The 13064-nt window shown below is 40.7% G+C and overlaps 1 protein-coding gene across 3 annotated transcripts; it reads left to right on the forward strand.

Annotated features, from left to right (window-relative positions):
- Nucleotides 1–318: 318 nt before the first annotated feature.
- On the forward strand, nucleotides 319–12391 carry LOC133499836 (rho-related BTB domain-containing protein 2-like). 3 transcript variants are annotated; one of them, XM_061818209.1, is made up of 11 exons: nucleotides 319–409; nucleotides 503–649; nucleotides 2843–3044; nucleotides 3170–3273; nucleotides 3353–3538; nucleotides 4331–5271; nucleotides 7521–7639; nucleotides 8018–8168; nucleotides 8282–8370; nucleotides 8501–8606; nucleotides 9506–12391. In XM_061818209.1, the coding sequence occupies exons 2-11, from the start codon at nucleotides 588–590 to the stop codon at nucleotides 9709–9711; spliced, it is 2166 nt and encodes a 721-aa protein (XP_061674193.1). In that variant the 5' UTR covers nucleotides 319–409; nucleotides 503–587; the 3' UTR covers nucleotides 9712–12391. The 3 variants fall into 3 exon arrangements, with proteins under 3 accessions (XP_061674193.1, XP_061674194.1, XP_061674195.1); XM_061818210.1 differs by having other exon boundaries at nucleotides 350–649; nucleotides 9506–9718; nucleotides 9884–12391; XM_061818211.1 differs by lacking the exons at nucleotides 319–409; nucleotides 503–649 and adding an exon at nucleotides 1366–1500.
- Nucleotides 12392–13064: the final 673 nt, after the last annotated feature.

Consider the following 13064-nt stretch of genomic DNA (forward strand, 5'->3'; position numbering starts at 1 on the left):
TCGTGCCGGACTTTGTACACACTTGGTATGGAAAACAGATGGATGGACATTCAGTGTATCTTTTTTCCAAAAAAATGTTGATTTTACATGTATTTTTCTATTGGTATCTGTGCACAACCTTGGTGAACCATTGCACTAGTGCTTGTTATGTGAACGCGACCTGGCACGCGATCTGCAAAGCACCCTGCAGAGACAGATTAAAGAGCATGTGTTGCTCTTCCTAGGCCACCGAGGAGGCGTGGAATGAGATTGATGGCGCTTTCAAGTGGATCACTGTTTCGTAATGAACGGCTATCTCAGCCCCCACTCCCTCCCCTCCTTCTCTCTCTCCTGCCTATTATTAGCCACAGAGGCCGAGTGCGTGGAGGTGGATCCATCCACATGACGATCACGGCTGCAGCTCTGCGAGGTACCGGCAGGCGCGTGAGTGCGAGTGAGCTCGCGGCGCCCGTGGCAATCGGAATCATTCTCGTACTGTATTATAATTTGTGATCCTTGTGAGGTTGCCCGATTTTTGTCGCCTCGTCCATTCTGCCCCCGAAGATGAGGTTGAACAGGGGTTGCCGCCAGGTGCAAAGCCGCATCCGATGGAGTCATGCGTTATTGTGTCTAGTTCCTCCAACCCCATGCGACACTTCCTCGCGTTACGGTAAGCGAGTCTGAGCGGTGTTTTTAATATCATTGTCTTTATTTTGTTGTGATATAGTACCAACACGGCCAAGAGTCGGTGACGGAGATGTTACGTAATGCGTAATGCAGCACCAGCACAGTTCATGACGAGAGAGGATCGCTTCTCGGTGATGGAAATGCGATCGTCTTTAACGTCGTAAACGAGACGTTTTCTCCACCGTATTTTCTATTATGATTGAGCGAACGCGGAATTCATCCGGCCCACTGCGCAAGCCTGTACACAGCAGAATGTAAATGATCTTGAGTGTTTTGTATTGAGTCATACAGGCCAAAGGCATGTCAACTACAAGAGATGTTTTCTTGTGGGATAGCAGCTTCAGTGACGTGAATGAATGAAGGCAGTTCTTTTTTATGAATGGCTGAAGATGTAGTTGTTCCCTCTCGAGAAAAAAAACATCAACAAGGTGGCGTGGAGTACAATAGTACACAGAGAAGAAGAAATAAGTGTATTTTGAAAGGCTTTGAAATGGGGGATCATTAGTTGTTAAGAACTAGACTGGCAGCGGATCTAATTCAGACAAAAATAGCGCCAGTGACAATGACTAGCCTGAATGGGCCTCACTCTCATTCTTTCATCAGAACAAGGCCTGTCTGCATACTGTGACGGCAAACATGAATTACAACCTCTTTCTTTTGTAGCCTGGCTACAATCTCCATTAAACAGTCCCAGGCTGAATTCAAAAAGTAATGCCTGATAGAAGCTGTGACACAAGGGAAGAGGCTACAGTTACCTTGGCAACGACTCCTAGCTCAACCGCCATTTTCCAGATGCACAAATAAACAATTTATACTGTGTACTACCTTCAGGCGGTAAGTATATCTGCCTCACAGTTCTGATATTGCAGGTTCAAATCCGGGCTCAGGCACTCCTGTGCGGAGTTGACATGTTCTACATCTTCCTACATTCCAAAACAAGTTTTAGATAAATTGAATACTTAGAACTGTCTGAGTGTGAATGGTTGCCTTGCAATCAGTTGGAGACCAGTCTGAGGTATACAAGTCAGCTGGGATAGACTCCAGATCACTCGTGAGCCAAATGAGGGCTACCAGTTTAGGAAATTGATGGATATTATCCCTATCTGATGACATTATCTGCTTAATGTCATGTATTCAGTCATCAGAAACCACAAGAATATGAAGATGCCCACTCATTGGTTCCCAGGGTTATAATTTCTGAATTCACCTAGGATTTTTTTCTAAGGAACCTATCAAAGGCTGTTCGCCGAAAGATTCACCGGTTCACAGTTTTTGTTTTTTTCTCAAAAACCCCAAGATAACAACAGAGTTGTCTTGATAGAAAAGTCTCAAGGAAGGGGTTCAAATCCAGCCTTGCCTGTGTGGAATTTTCATGTTCTCCTCGTATCAGCCTAGGTTGCCTCCAGGTACTCGATTTTTTTTTTCCCCACATCCCAGAAACATGCTTGGTAGGTTAATTGAAGACTCTTAAGGGCCTGACAGTGTGAATGCGAACGTGAATGATTGTTTGTTTCTGCGTGCCCTCCGAGTGGCTAGCAACCAGTTCAGGGTGTACCCTGCCTCCTCCCCAAAGATAGCAGGGATAGCCGCCAGCACCATTGTGAGGATAAGCAGTACAGGAAAATGGATGGACAGAAAGGGTTTTGTCAAGAGCATAATAGATAATGCAAGCAGGAGAATGAAAAAAAAAACAGTTGCTTGGTCTAAACACTTGTATGGCAGTTCAGAATGTGACTTAATACAGCACTTGCACTGTTAATATTCATAGGTTTTATTATCATTGATAGTTTGACTCTGGAACTCCTTTTCTATTTCTTCTTTTTGAATTGGAACAACTTGGGAGTCAACCAGCATTATTACAGTACTACTTCAATTGTCAAGCCTGAATTTCTGATGGAACTTTAGTACTGGTTCTCGTTTTATTGTACAGTCTGTGAGACTTTGCAGTTCTGGATTTGTTTACAACTGCCTTTTTACGTGTAAAAGAGTGCTTCCTATTTTTGTACACTTGTCCCTTTAAATATCTTGTGACTTCAGCATCAAGGACAGAGTACTTGTGAATGGGAGGTCACAAGACAGAGTGCAGGAGAAGTCTACTCTCCACATTGACCGACATACGATCGAAGGATTCCTTGTGCACTAATGTGCCATTCTGCTTTTGTGTTTGTTCTGACAGCTCACATTTGACAGATTCTGATATGGACTATGAGAGGCCTAACGTTGAAACCATCAAATGTGTGGTGGTCGGAGACAATGCCGTTGGAAAGACCCGTCTTATCTGCGCCAGGGCCTGCAATGCCACACTCACACAGTACCAGTTACTGGCTACACATGTGCCCACAGTCTGGGCTATAGACCAGTACAGGGTATGCCAGGAGGTGAGGATGCTAACCTGTTAGATTATTTTTGCCTATTTGAATAAATACTGTACATCCTTATGGTTATGCACTCTTAGGGTAGTAGGGATGTATGATTCAGAGGATTAACTGGTCTTTTTTTCAAGGTTTTAGAGCGCTCCAGAGACGTGGTAGATGATGTCAGTGTTTCCCTTCGTCTCTGGGATACTTTCGGAGATCACCACAAGGACAGACGCTTTGCATATGGCAGGTCAGGATCATGGAAATATGTTCATTAGAAATTTACACAAGGCATTCTGTTTTTTAAGAATGCATTTTCTTTCATACAGGTCTGATGTGGTGGTACTGTGCTTCTCTATTGCCAACCCGAACTCTCTGTACCATGTAAAGACCATGTGGTACCCCGAGATAAAACACTTCTGCCCCCGTGCGCCTGTCATCCTGGTGGGCTGTCAACTAGACCTACGCTATGCAGACCTGGAGGCAGTGAACAGGGCACGGAGGCCTTTGGCCAGGTATGAGGAACCCTTGTTACGACAACATTTAAGTCTTTGAATAATGATTAATTCTCGTCGGATCGCTAGTTGAAGAGCAAAATGGCAGAGAAATTATGGCTATCTCATGATGGAGATGATGGTACGTGATCACCTCAAAGCAAATAAAGCATCCACATAGATTGCTATGGAGTACATGTTTTTTGTATTTTTTTAAAGTTGTTTAACCAGGAATGCCTCATTGAACACAAACAAGATACAAACCACCATAAATACAAAATAAATAAAAAGGCACATCAATATAAACAGTGAAGTCTCAAAAAGATAAGACATCAAAGAGTTTACACCCTGTTGCATCACATCGTCTAATCTATTCAATATACTTTTAAAAAGATTTCCCAAGAATTGCTTCATAATTCTCATATAATAGATTCGTTAAACACAAGGGAAAATCAGCCATTTTTTACCTAATTTCTTATTGAAAGATAATTTGGATAGGTTCCACTGTAATGTTCACAATTTTTGAGAGTGAATTTGATCTTTTCTACAGCTGTAACAAAATTATATCCAAAAATATATATCATGAAATGTTTCCAAGTGTGTTGTGAATTTTTTAAAATTCTTTTATGAGTGTCAACCTTTTAACTGTACCTCATTGTGGAACAAAATTTCAAGTTGTATATGATATTTAAATTCACTGAGTTACGTGCCAGTCTTATGGCAATTTTTTTCATCACGTCTAATATCATACCTGTATTATCCTGGACCGAAATATGGCACAGTCCTAGTTTCATTCATATTTCTCCTTTTCAGACCCATTAAATCGAATGAGATACTTCCCCCAGAGAGAGGCCGGGAGGTGGCAAAAGAGATGGGAGTGCCGTATTACGAAACCAGTGTTGTTGCTCAATTTGGAGTCAAGGACGTTTTTGACAATGCTATCCGAGCTGCGCTTATCTCACGCCGCCACCTGCAGTTCTGGAAGTCTCACCTCCGAAATGTGCAGCGGCCGCTTCTTCAGGCTCCCTTCCTGCCGCCAAAACCCCCGCCGCCTATAATCACTGTGCCGCCTCCCCCGACAACCACAGAAGAGCACCCGGTCGGTCTTCTGGAGGACCCACACTGCGCTGATGTCATCCTAGTGCTCCAGGAGCGGCAAAAGATCTTTGCACACAAGATATACTTATCGACGTCCTCCTCAAAGTTCTATGACCTGTTTATCATGGGAACGCAAAATGAGGAGACGGAACGGCCCTCTCGTGGTCCCCTCTCGGGCCGAGAGCTGCTGATGCGTGCCGCCAGCTTTGACGTGTGTGAGAGCAGCGACGAAGGGGACAGGGCCAACCTGAGAGCCTGCACCAGTGACGGAACTTTGAAAGACTCAGAAGGAGGCAGGCGGGGCCACTTGCTTTCCTCCTGGAGCCGAGCTTTCGTCAGCATCCAGGAGGAGCTCGTGGATGACCCCATAACCTACAGTCCCAGGCCCATGACTGTAGTGCACATGGATCCGTCCATGCAGCTGGGACCCTTTCGAGCTGTGCTTCGCTACCTGTACACTGGCCAGCTGGATGAGAACGAGAAAGAGCTCATGCATATTGCGCACATCGCCGAATTGCTGGAGGTCTTTGATCTGCGCATGATGGTGGCAAACATACTCAACAACGAAGCCTTCATGAACCAAGAAATCACCAAAGCCTTCCATGTACGCCGAACTAACCGAGTCAAAGAGTGCTTGGCTAAAGGAACCTTCTCTGGTAGATACAAATTTGTTCTAGAAGTACTGTGCCTTGAAAAAGTTTTCATTCCCTTTGTACTTTTCCAATTTGAATGTACACATGAATGTATTTTGTTGGGAATGGATGTCGTAGACCAACAGAAAGTAGTACGTAACTGGGAAGTGGCATGAAAATTATGTACGGTATTCAAAATTTTAAGCGAATATACACTAATCTTCAAAAAGTGTGGCATGCATTTCTATTCAAAGCTAGTGAGATTTAATGGATGATAGAAGATGGATGGGGCTAAATCGTCGGGGAAAACCTGTTGAACCCTTATCTTCGAGCAAGACAACGACCCTCTACATTAAGTCAGAAACTACAATGATGTCAATTAGAACAAAAAATTATTCCTGTGTTAGAATGGCACAGTCAAAATCCAGACTTAAATCCCACTGAGCATGTGCGGCTTGAAAATTTCTGTTCCCAGAAGCTCTCTATCCAATCTGTCTGAGTTAGAGCTATTTTTGTATAGAAATATGACCAAAAATGTGATTGTCTAGCTGTGCAAAACTGACAGAGATGTGACCCAAAAGACTTGCAGTTGTAGTTGCAGCAAAATATGCCTCTAAAAATTCTTAACAGTGGAGGACTGAATTCCAATACACATTTTTCAGATTTGAATTTGACTAAAATTTTGGAAACTGTCATTTCCATTCCACTTTGTAATTTTGTGCTATTTACTTTTGGCCGATCAGAAAGTCTCAATTCAAAACATTTGTGGTTGTCAGGGGCGTAAAATGAAAAAGTTCAAGTGGTATGAATCTTTTTTTTTTAATAAGGCATCTCATAGGTGTTTTTGCCTGTGAATGTTCTCATTCATCTTCTCAAGGCATTGAATCAATCACAACTGGACTGGTCACTTCGTCTTTGTAGACATTTGGCATCTCATTTAATCAGGCTTCATTTGTTCATACTTTAGTGCGAATTGATGGTGTAGGACCCAATTTTTATCCTTTTGAGACACATCCCAACTAACAATGGTGTCACTCTTGGGATATAAAAGTTAAACAGTTAAGATATTCTGGACAGATATAGCTGTAAGAGACAGTTTGAGAGGAATCACTCTCTTCAGTATTCCTTTTAGAGGCATCTAAAAGCCCCAAATGTCTTATTTTGTATTTGTTGGAGGCTAGATTATCGAATCAGCAAAAATGGAAGGACAGCATTTTATGTGGGATATGGGTAGTTTCAAAAACCTTCCCCTCTGTTCAGAGATGCTTTCTCAAGCTTGATGTAAATGACCTCCCTGCCTCCTCCTTCAAACCATCTGCCTTCTCTGTCCAGAATACTAATATTGTATGTACGTTTTTGTCTTCAAAAGAGTGCTGTTTCTCTTTTTGTGCAGGTAGACAGCTGAGTCTTGGCCTGTTGAGTCAGCTCGGACAAGAAGCAAATTGTCTTTTAAGACAACCTCAATAGTACAGTTGTGATTAATTCAATGCTGTATATATAGTAATAAAATTAACTATTACGAGTATTGACGTCAAAAGTAAATTCAAAATCAAAACAACACCTCAAATCAAAGCCTTTGTTTATGACTTTCAGTTCCTTTAATTATATTCTTCTTCTGAATGAAAGAATGAAAGAATGATTGAATGAATGAATGAATGAATGAATGAATGGATGGATGGATGGATGGATGGATGGATGGATGGATGGATGAATGAATGAATGAATGATGAATGAATGAATGAATGAATGAATGAATGAATGAATGAATGAATGCAATGCAATGATCTTATCACCAAAAAAAAAATGTCAGAACATAAAAGCTAATTAATATCTAGAGCTCAAAGGTTATACTGTTTTCTCTAACTTATAATCAGGACTCTACAAGGTCTTTTATTTTCAAGATATCCCTACAATCATTTTGCATTTACTGCATTTTACTCTATACATGACTTTTGCCACAAATCTTACATGACGTGAATCTTGATAAGATAATATTTCAATATTTCATGAATCCCCAGAGGTAACGTTCAAGTGTTACAACAGCACAGGGTCAAGCAAAAGAAAAAAGTTTTCCATTAATTGTTTGCAGAAGCTGGCGATTTTTAAAACGATGTCATGTAATCGAGCGCCGATCACACTTTCAACGCAAATCAGCCGATCGCGCTCGATCGGCACGCCACTAGGAATGAGTCCTGTCAGTCCTGTTGGTACCAAGACTACTTGATGTTTTTTGTGACTTAAGTTATAACTAGTGTTTCATCTTTCTCATGCAGATGTGGTTTTCAAGTTAGATGATGGAACCATAATGGCCCACAAGCCTCTGCTCATCTCAAGTTGTGACTGGATGGCAGCTATGTTTGGTGGACCTTTTGTGGAGAGTTGCACGAAAGAGGTAAGAACTAAGAAATCTGTATATACATAGTCCATTTATTGTTTATCCAAGAATGACCTGCACTTGGTTTTCCAAATGAACATTAATTCTACTATGCACTTACTTTTCGCTCATTAAACACCATGATGTGAATGTAATGATTGCAGAATCAAAAGAGTGTGCGTTACTGGAGAAAATGTAACAAGTAGAACACCACTCTGCTGTGTGGTCTGTGTACAAAGTATAATTTAATTAGCTGCTTGCAAATGTGTTGTAATGGAATTACTCTGGCTCCTGTGGTTCGATTGTTGGCTGATAGAAAATGGGATGATTTATGTGTGTGGCTCAGTTTTTGAGGTTGAAATAAACCTCTGAATGAGTCTCCCTTGCGTCTCCAAGGTGCTGTTTCCCAACACCACTCGCAGCTGCATGAGGGCTGTGCTGGAGTATCTTTACACGGGACGCTTCTGTTCTCGTTCTGACCTGGATGCAATGGAGCTTATTGTTCTTGCCAATCGTCTTTGCCTCCCCCACTTGGTTGCACTTACAGGTATACATTTACATAGTGAATGTAGTTATTGCCACACTCTGTAATAATTGACATTTTACTCCACAACAAGTGGCATTGCTGGCTTAAACGTGTAGCTTTAACATTTCTCGCAGAACTCTACACAGTAACCGTGCTGACAGAGGCAGCAATGATGGGGGCTGACATTGATGGAGAGGTTTTGGTGAATCTGGACATGGCCCAGGTACGTTGATCCTCCAATCATCATAAACCAATAACAGAAATCTCTCGTGGAAGTAGATGTAATAAAGAATTTCCCTGTGAATTGAAGTAAAACAGTGTACGCTATCTTCATCTGCATATCTTCTACATAGTTCCACGGTGCCCAGCAGCTGACTGGTTGGTGCCTTCACCACATCTGCACCAACTACAATAGTGTCTGCCGCAAATTCCCCAGAGACATGAAAGCCAAGTCTGCAGGTACCGTCCTTGTGACAACTCAGACCAAGATGGAATAAGCTCATTTTCGTAGATATTCGTGAAAGAACTCTGATATGGCACATGTCAGCTGATAGAACATTCTATTCTGATTTCAAACAACAATAATATTGATTCTGGAAGGTATTTGACCCCAGATGATTAGTCAGTACACTCCCTGACCCAATAATTAGACAACACAAACATGTTGTTTCTCGTATCCTGAGAGTTGTTATCAACCCTGCCCCGAATCATTTATCCCTGGATATAGGCATCATTACTAACATTTTCAGGGCCATTGGTGGTCATATGGAGTGATTCTCAAAGTGGTATGCGGTGGTTTCCAGTGATACACAAACATTCTTGTCATGAGCAATCGATGCGGAGAAGAACCCAAATGCAGGACACCGAGACAAAGGCATAATGTTCAGTGGGTTTCATTTCATTTCAGAAGCAGTGTCTGCACAGTATCACAGTGCAAAAACTCAATGAAGTGGCAAATGCCAGTGACAAAAACTCCAACTTAAATCCCTGTCCAATTACAGTCCAAATGTGAAACAGCTGTGACAGGTGTCAGAGTTGGGACCGCCCAGAGCAGTCCCACTGCCAAGAGGGGCGTGGCCAGGCCTTGCTCATGACATTTCTCTTAAGTACAGTTTAGTTGTATTTAACTTGTAAATTCAATCCAACTTAAACAACTTTTCAAATGCATTTAGGTTAATTTTTCTTTAGCTTTTATATTCAATATATTTCCACTAAATCATTATAAAAGCACACTTTTTAATTTTAATATTTTTAAGCGGTGTGATCAATGTCCACACTGGAGTTTTCCAACCAAACCAAACCAAACCAAACCAAAACTGAATCCAATCGTGGAGTATTTTTTTTCCTTTCAAATGCAGAGAACCAAGATTACTTTGAAAAGCATCGCTGGCCCCCAGTGTGGTTCCTGAAGGAGGACGATCACTACCAAAGAGCACGGAAGGAGCGGGACAAGGAGGACTACCTGTACCAGAGGCGCCAATGTAAACGCAAGTGGCTCTTCTGGAACCTTCCCTCATCCCCCAACTCGAACTCTTCATCTTCTGGTTCATCTGCTGTCATCTGAGCAAGTGGTAAGGCCGCGCCCACCATTGGACGTCTATGACAATATGAGGACGTAAAGCTAATTATTTATTGCAAGGTTTCCTTCTTTGTTTGCATTCAAATATTAAGCGTCCAAGATTTGCTTAATTTGTCCTTTATATCTGTACTTTCAAATCATTTTCTGATGCACACAGGACTCAAGTGTCACTCATAAAAACCCTGATGGCAAACAGCCTATAGTTTAAAAGAGAATACATACAGTATATCAGCACTATCCATCTGTATGATAATAATCTTCATCAAACCTGAACTGATAACCAAGTGCTGCTTATCAGCTGCAACAACCAGCAAATCAAAACAGAACCTGCGTCTCAGCGAAATAGCACTTTGCCCTTAAGTGTTTGTACAATCTACCACACAATGAGTACAGTCAGTCTTCAACAGCCAACGGGACCGTCGTCTCATCGACCAGGCGAAACTAGAAGTGTGTTTAAATGTGACGGGTGTTTTTCTTGAATGTGATTATTAACCGTGCAGAGCTAAAAAGTAAGTTCAGAGACGCCCAGTAGTTATTATGTGTCGTGATCTTGTCTGTGGCCACAAAAGGGCTGTCGTTTACATGAATGCATTCTGTGTCCTGAGAAACACACCAAATTATCTTTATCTTCAGTCAGGTGCAAGTAAAAACGATCAAATTACGATGATCATTGGAGATGGGGATAATGATCAATTAGCTGCGCTATTGATGGTGAATTCATGGTTTAATGGTTTCAACTTCTGTCCTCATCACACACAAGATTCTCCCGGTGGAACAATACAAGACAGTATGGTCTCACCAAAAGCTGACAATTAAAAAAACGGGGGAAAAAACCCAGCAAGATGTATACCAATTAATTTAAACAAAGATGTATTATTTTTCTTTTTTGGGTTATTTGTGTTTCTCACACCGTGCACTCTACTGTATGTGTAAGATTGTCATGTTGTATGCGATCGTTGGTCGGACTGCAACATTACGTTCTGTTTCGCGAACAAAGAAGATTTGTAAATTGTATATTGAATGTTAGATTAACTGCCTTAGAATAATGTGCAGTTACTTTGTATTGAGCAGAACAGCACACTGTAACTGATTATTATGTTACTTGACTGATCGTTTCTGTTCAGCTATTACTGCTGTGGAAAAATGACCCAATGACTCATTTTGCTGGCCTCCAGTTACATTAGCACTTCCATTATATACTGTAGCATAACTCCAAAGTAGTTCAATTAGAATTCCAGTGCAACGTAAATACCTTTCTATTATGGTTACACAATAGACTCATTAAGACACTTTGTTGTATTTTTATGATGAAATATTTTGAGTTCAACCGCGAGCTTGAAATGGTAGTGGTATGAAAATTAAAATCAAAACCCATTTCCTACTTGTATGGATTTATTGCTACACTTAATGAATAAGGTATCCCCAAATTGATGAACGCCTTTCCATACTTTCAAATTGAGAAAAATTGCCAAGTGGCAGTACTGGTCCTCCAGACAGGAGCTCTGAATCGATCCCAATGAGAGAGAGTATCAAACAAAACACTACCCCCAAGGGTGTGGAATAGCTATTTTAAAACAACAAAACATACTTTGTGTTTCGAATAAAATAAATATAAAAACTCACTGAATGCATACATGCTTTTCATTGGACAGAAACATTACACTGTTTGTGAATCTACTTGTGACTCAGTGTTTTTAATGAATAATTAATCAGCAGAATAATAGGTATTGATATGATCCCCCCCCCCCCCTTCCATTCCCCCGGTGGTGTGTTTCATTCATAAACATGTATTTAATGGCGCGGCGTATTGCTTTTAGAGTCTGATGTTTGGTCTGATGCTGATGTTTCGCATCGATGACACCTCACGCCTTAATGTACAGTGTCAGTTTATGGTATTGAATGTAAAGTAGTGTTACATTGTGGTTATCAATGTTCATATTTCAAAATGTGGATATCATGCAATTTGTGTGCGGTTTGAGTGCGCTTGTCTGAACTCTGGCTCAGCTCAAAACAGAAAGCAAATTTAAAAATCTGATCAAGACTACCATTTTTTTTTTTTAATCATCAGTTTGGAGTGTTACCCATCGAATGGATGCAGGGATCTAAAATTCGTTTATTCCATTTAAGGTTTAATCATTAAAAAAAAAAAAAAAATAGAGTGGCCATAAGGAATTAGACGAAACCTCAAAATTGTAAATATTAGTAAGCGATATGCTCTCTTTAACATGGTGGTTTTCTACAATGCATATTTAAATCTCTTGCTTTGAAACTTCAAATTTGCACTCCTTTGTAGCAACAAGTTGTGTTCAAATGATCCGAATTATTAGAGATGTAGATAACATCAGGTAAATTAGAAAATTTAAAAAAAAAGTGATAAAATTTACTCTAAGGCCCTTTTCCATGTATTCGGGTGCTAAAATTTCCGCTGCAGAGAAGCACAAACCAAAGGGAGCTTAAGCAGCACCAGGAATATAGAAATATGGATATGCTGCACAATCACCACTGCATAGTTTAAGAGGCCTTGTTTGAAAATTATGAAAAAAGGCAAAAAAAAAAAGAAGAATGTTTTCTCAGTGTTCAAAGGCTTGGTGACAATTTCTTTTGTCATCAGGTGATTTTATTTCTGAAGAAGCTCTTTGTATTGTTTGTTAATCTGAAATTATGTAGCATGTGTTCTTCAAAATATGTAAATAAATTTACACAAAAAAATGGAGTGTCAATTGCAGTTTGTGTGTGTTTGGAGATGTTTTTTTTTAATATAATTTTAAAGCCCACCACACTTGAACACTTGTTTTTGGTATTTTTTGTTTTTAAATATCCATCCATCAATTTTCTTAGCCGCTTATCCTCACATGGGTCACAGATGTGCTGGAGCCTATCCCAGCTGTCAACGGGCAAAAGGCAGGGTACACCCTGATATGGTTGCCAGCCAAACACAGGGCAGAACAAGACAGACAACGGTCGCAGTCACAATTTAGAGACTCCAATAAATGCATGTTTTTGGGATTTGGGAGGAAACCGAAAACCCACGCAGGCACGGGGATAACTCCATGCAGGCAGGACCGGGATTGAACACTGGTCCTCGGAACTGTGAGGCCAAGATTTTTACAGCTGATCCACCATTTTTTTTAAACCACCTTTGTTAATAATGTAATATACAAATTTCGATGGCCTGTGACCTATCATTTTAATATTTAAATTCATTCATATTCTACAAAGTTCAGAGGACATTTAAAACCTGTTTTTTTAACAATGAATGGGTGACTGGTTAGAGTGTCTGCCTCACAGTCTAAGGATCAAGCCTGTGTAGAGTTTGGATGTTCTTCCTGTGCCTTTGT

Source organism: Syngnathoides biaculeatus, chromosome 4, assembly GCF_019802595.1.
Source record: "Syngnathoides biaculeatus isolate LvHL_M chromosome 4, ASM1980259v1, whole genome shotgun sequence".
NCBI classification, from domain to species: domain Eukaryota; kingdom Metazoa; phylum Chordata; class Actinopteri; order Syngnathiformes; family Syngnathidae; genus Syngnathoides; species Syngnathoides biaculeatus.

Coding starts and splice junctions, on each gene's coding strand:
- LOC133499836 (XM_061818209.1), top strand. CDS start 588: ATGGAGTCATGCGTTATTGTGTCTAGTTCCTCCAACCCCATGCGACAC. Junction 7,640..8,017: donor TGGAGAGTTGCACGAAAGAG/GTAAGAACTAAG, acceptor TGCGTCTCCAAG/GTGCTGTTTCCCAACACCAC. Junction 8,169..8,281: donor CCACTTGGTTGCACTTACAG/GTATACATTTAC, acceptor CATTTCTCGCAG/AACTCTACACAGTAACCGTG.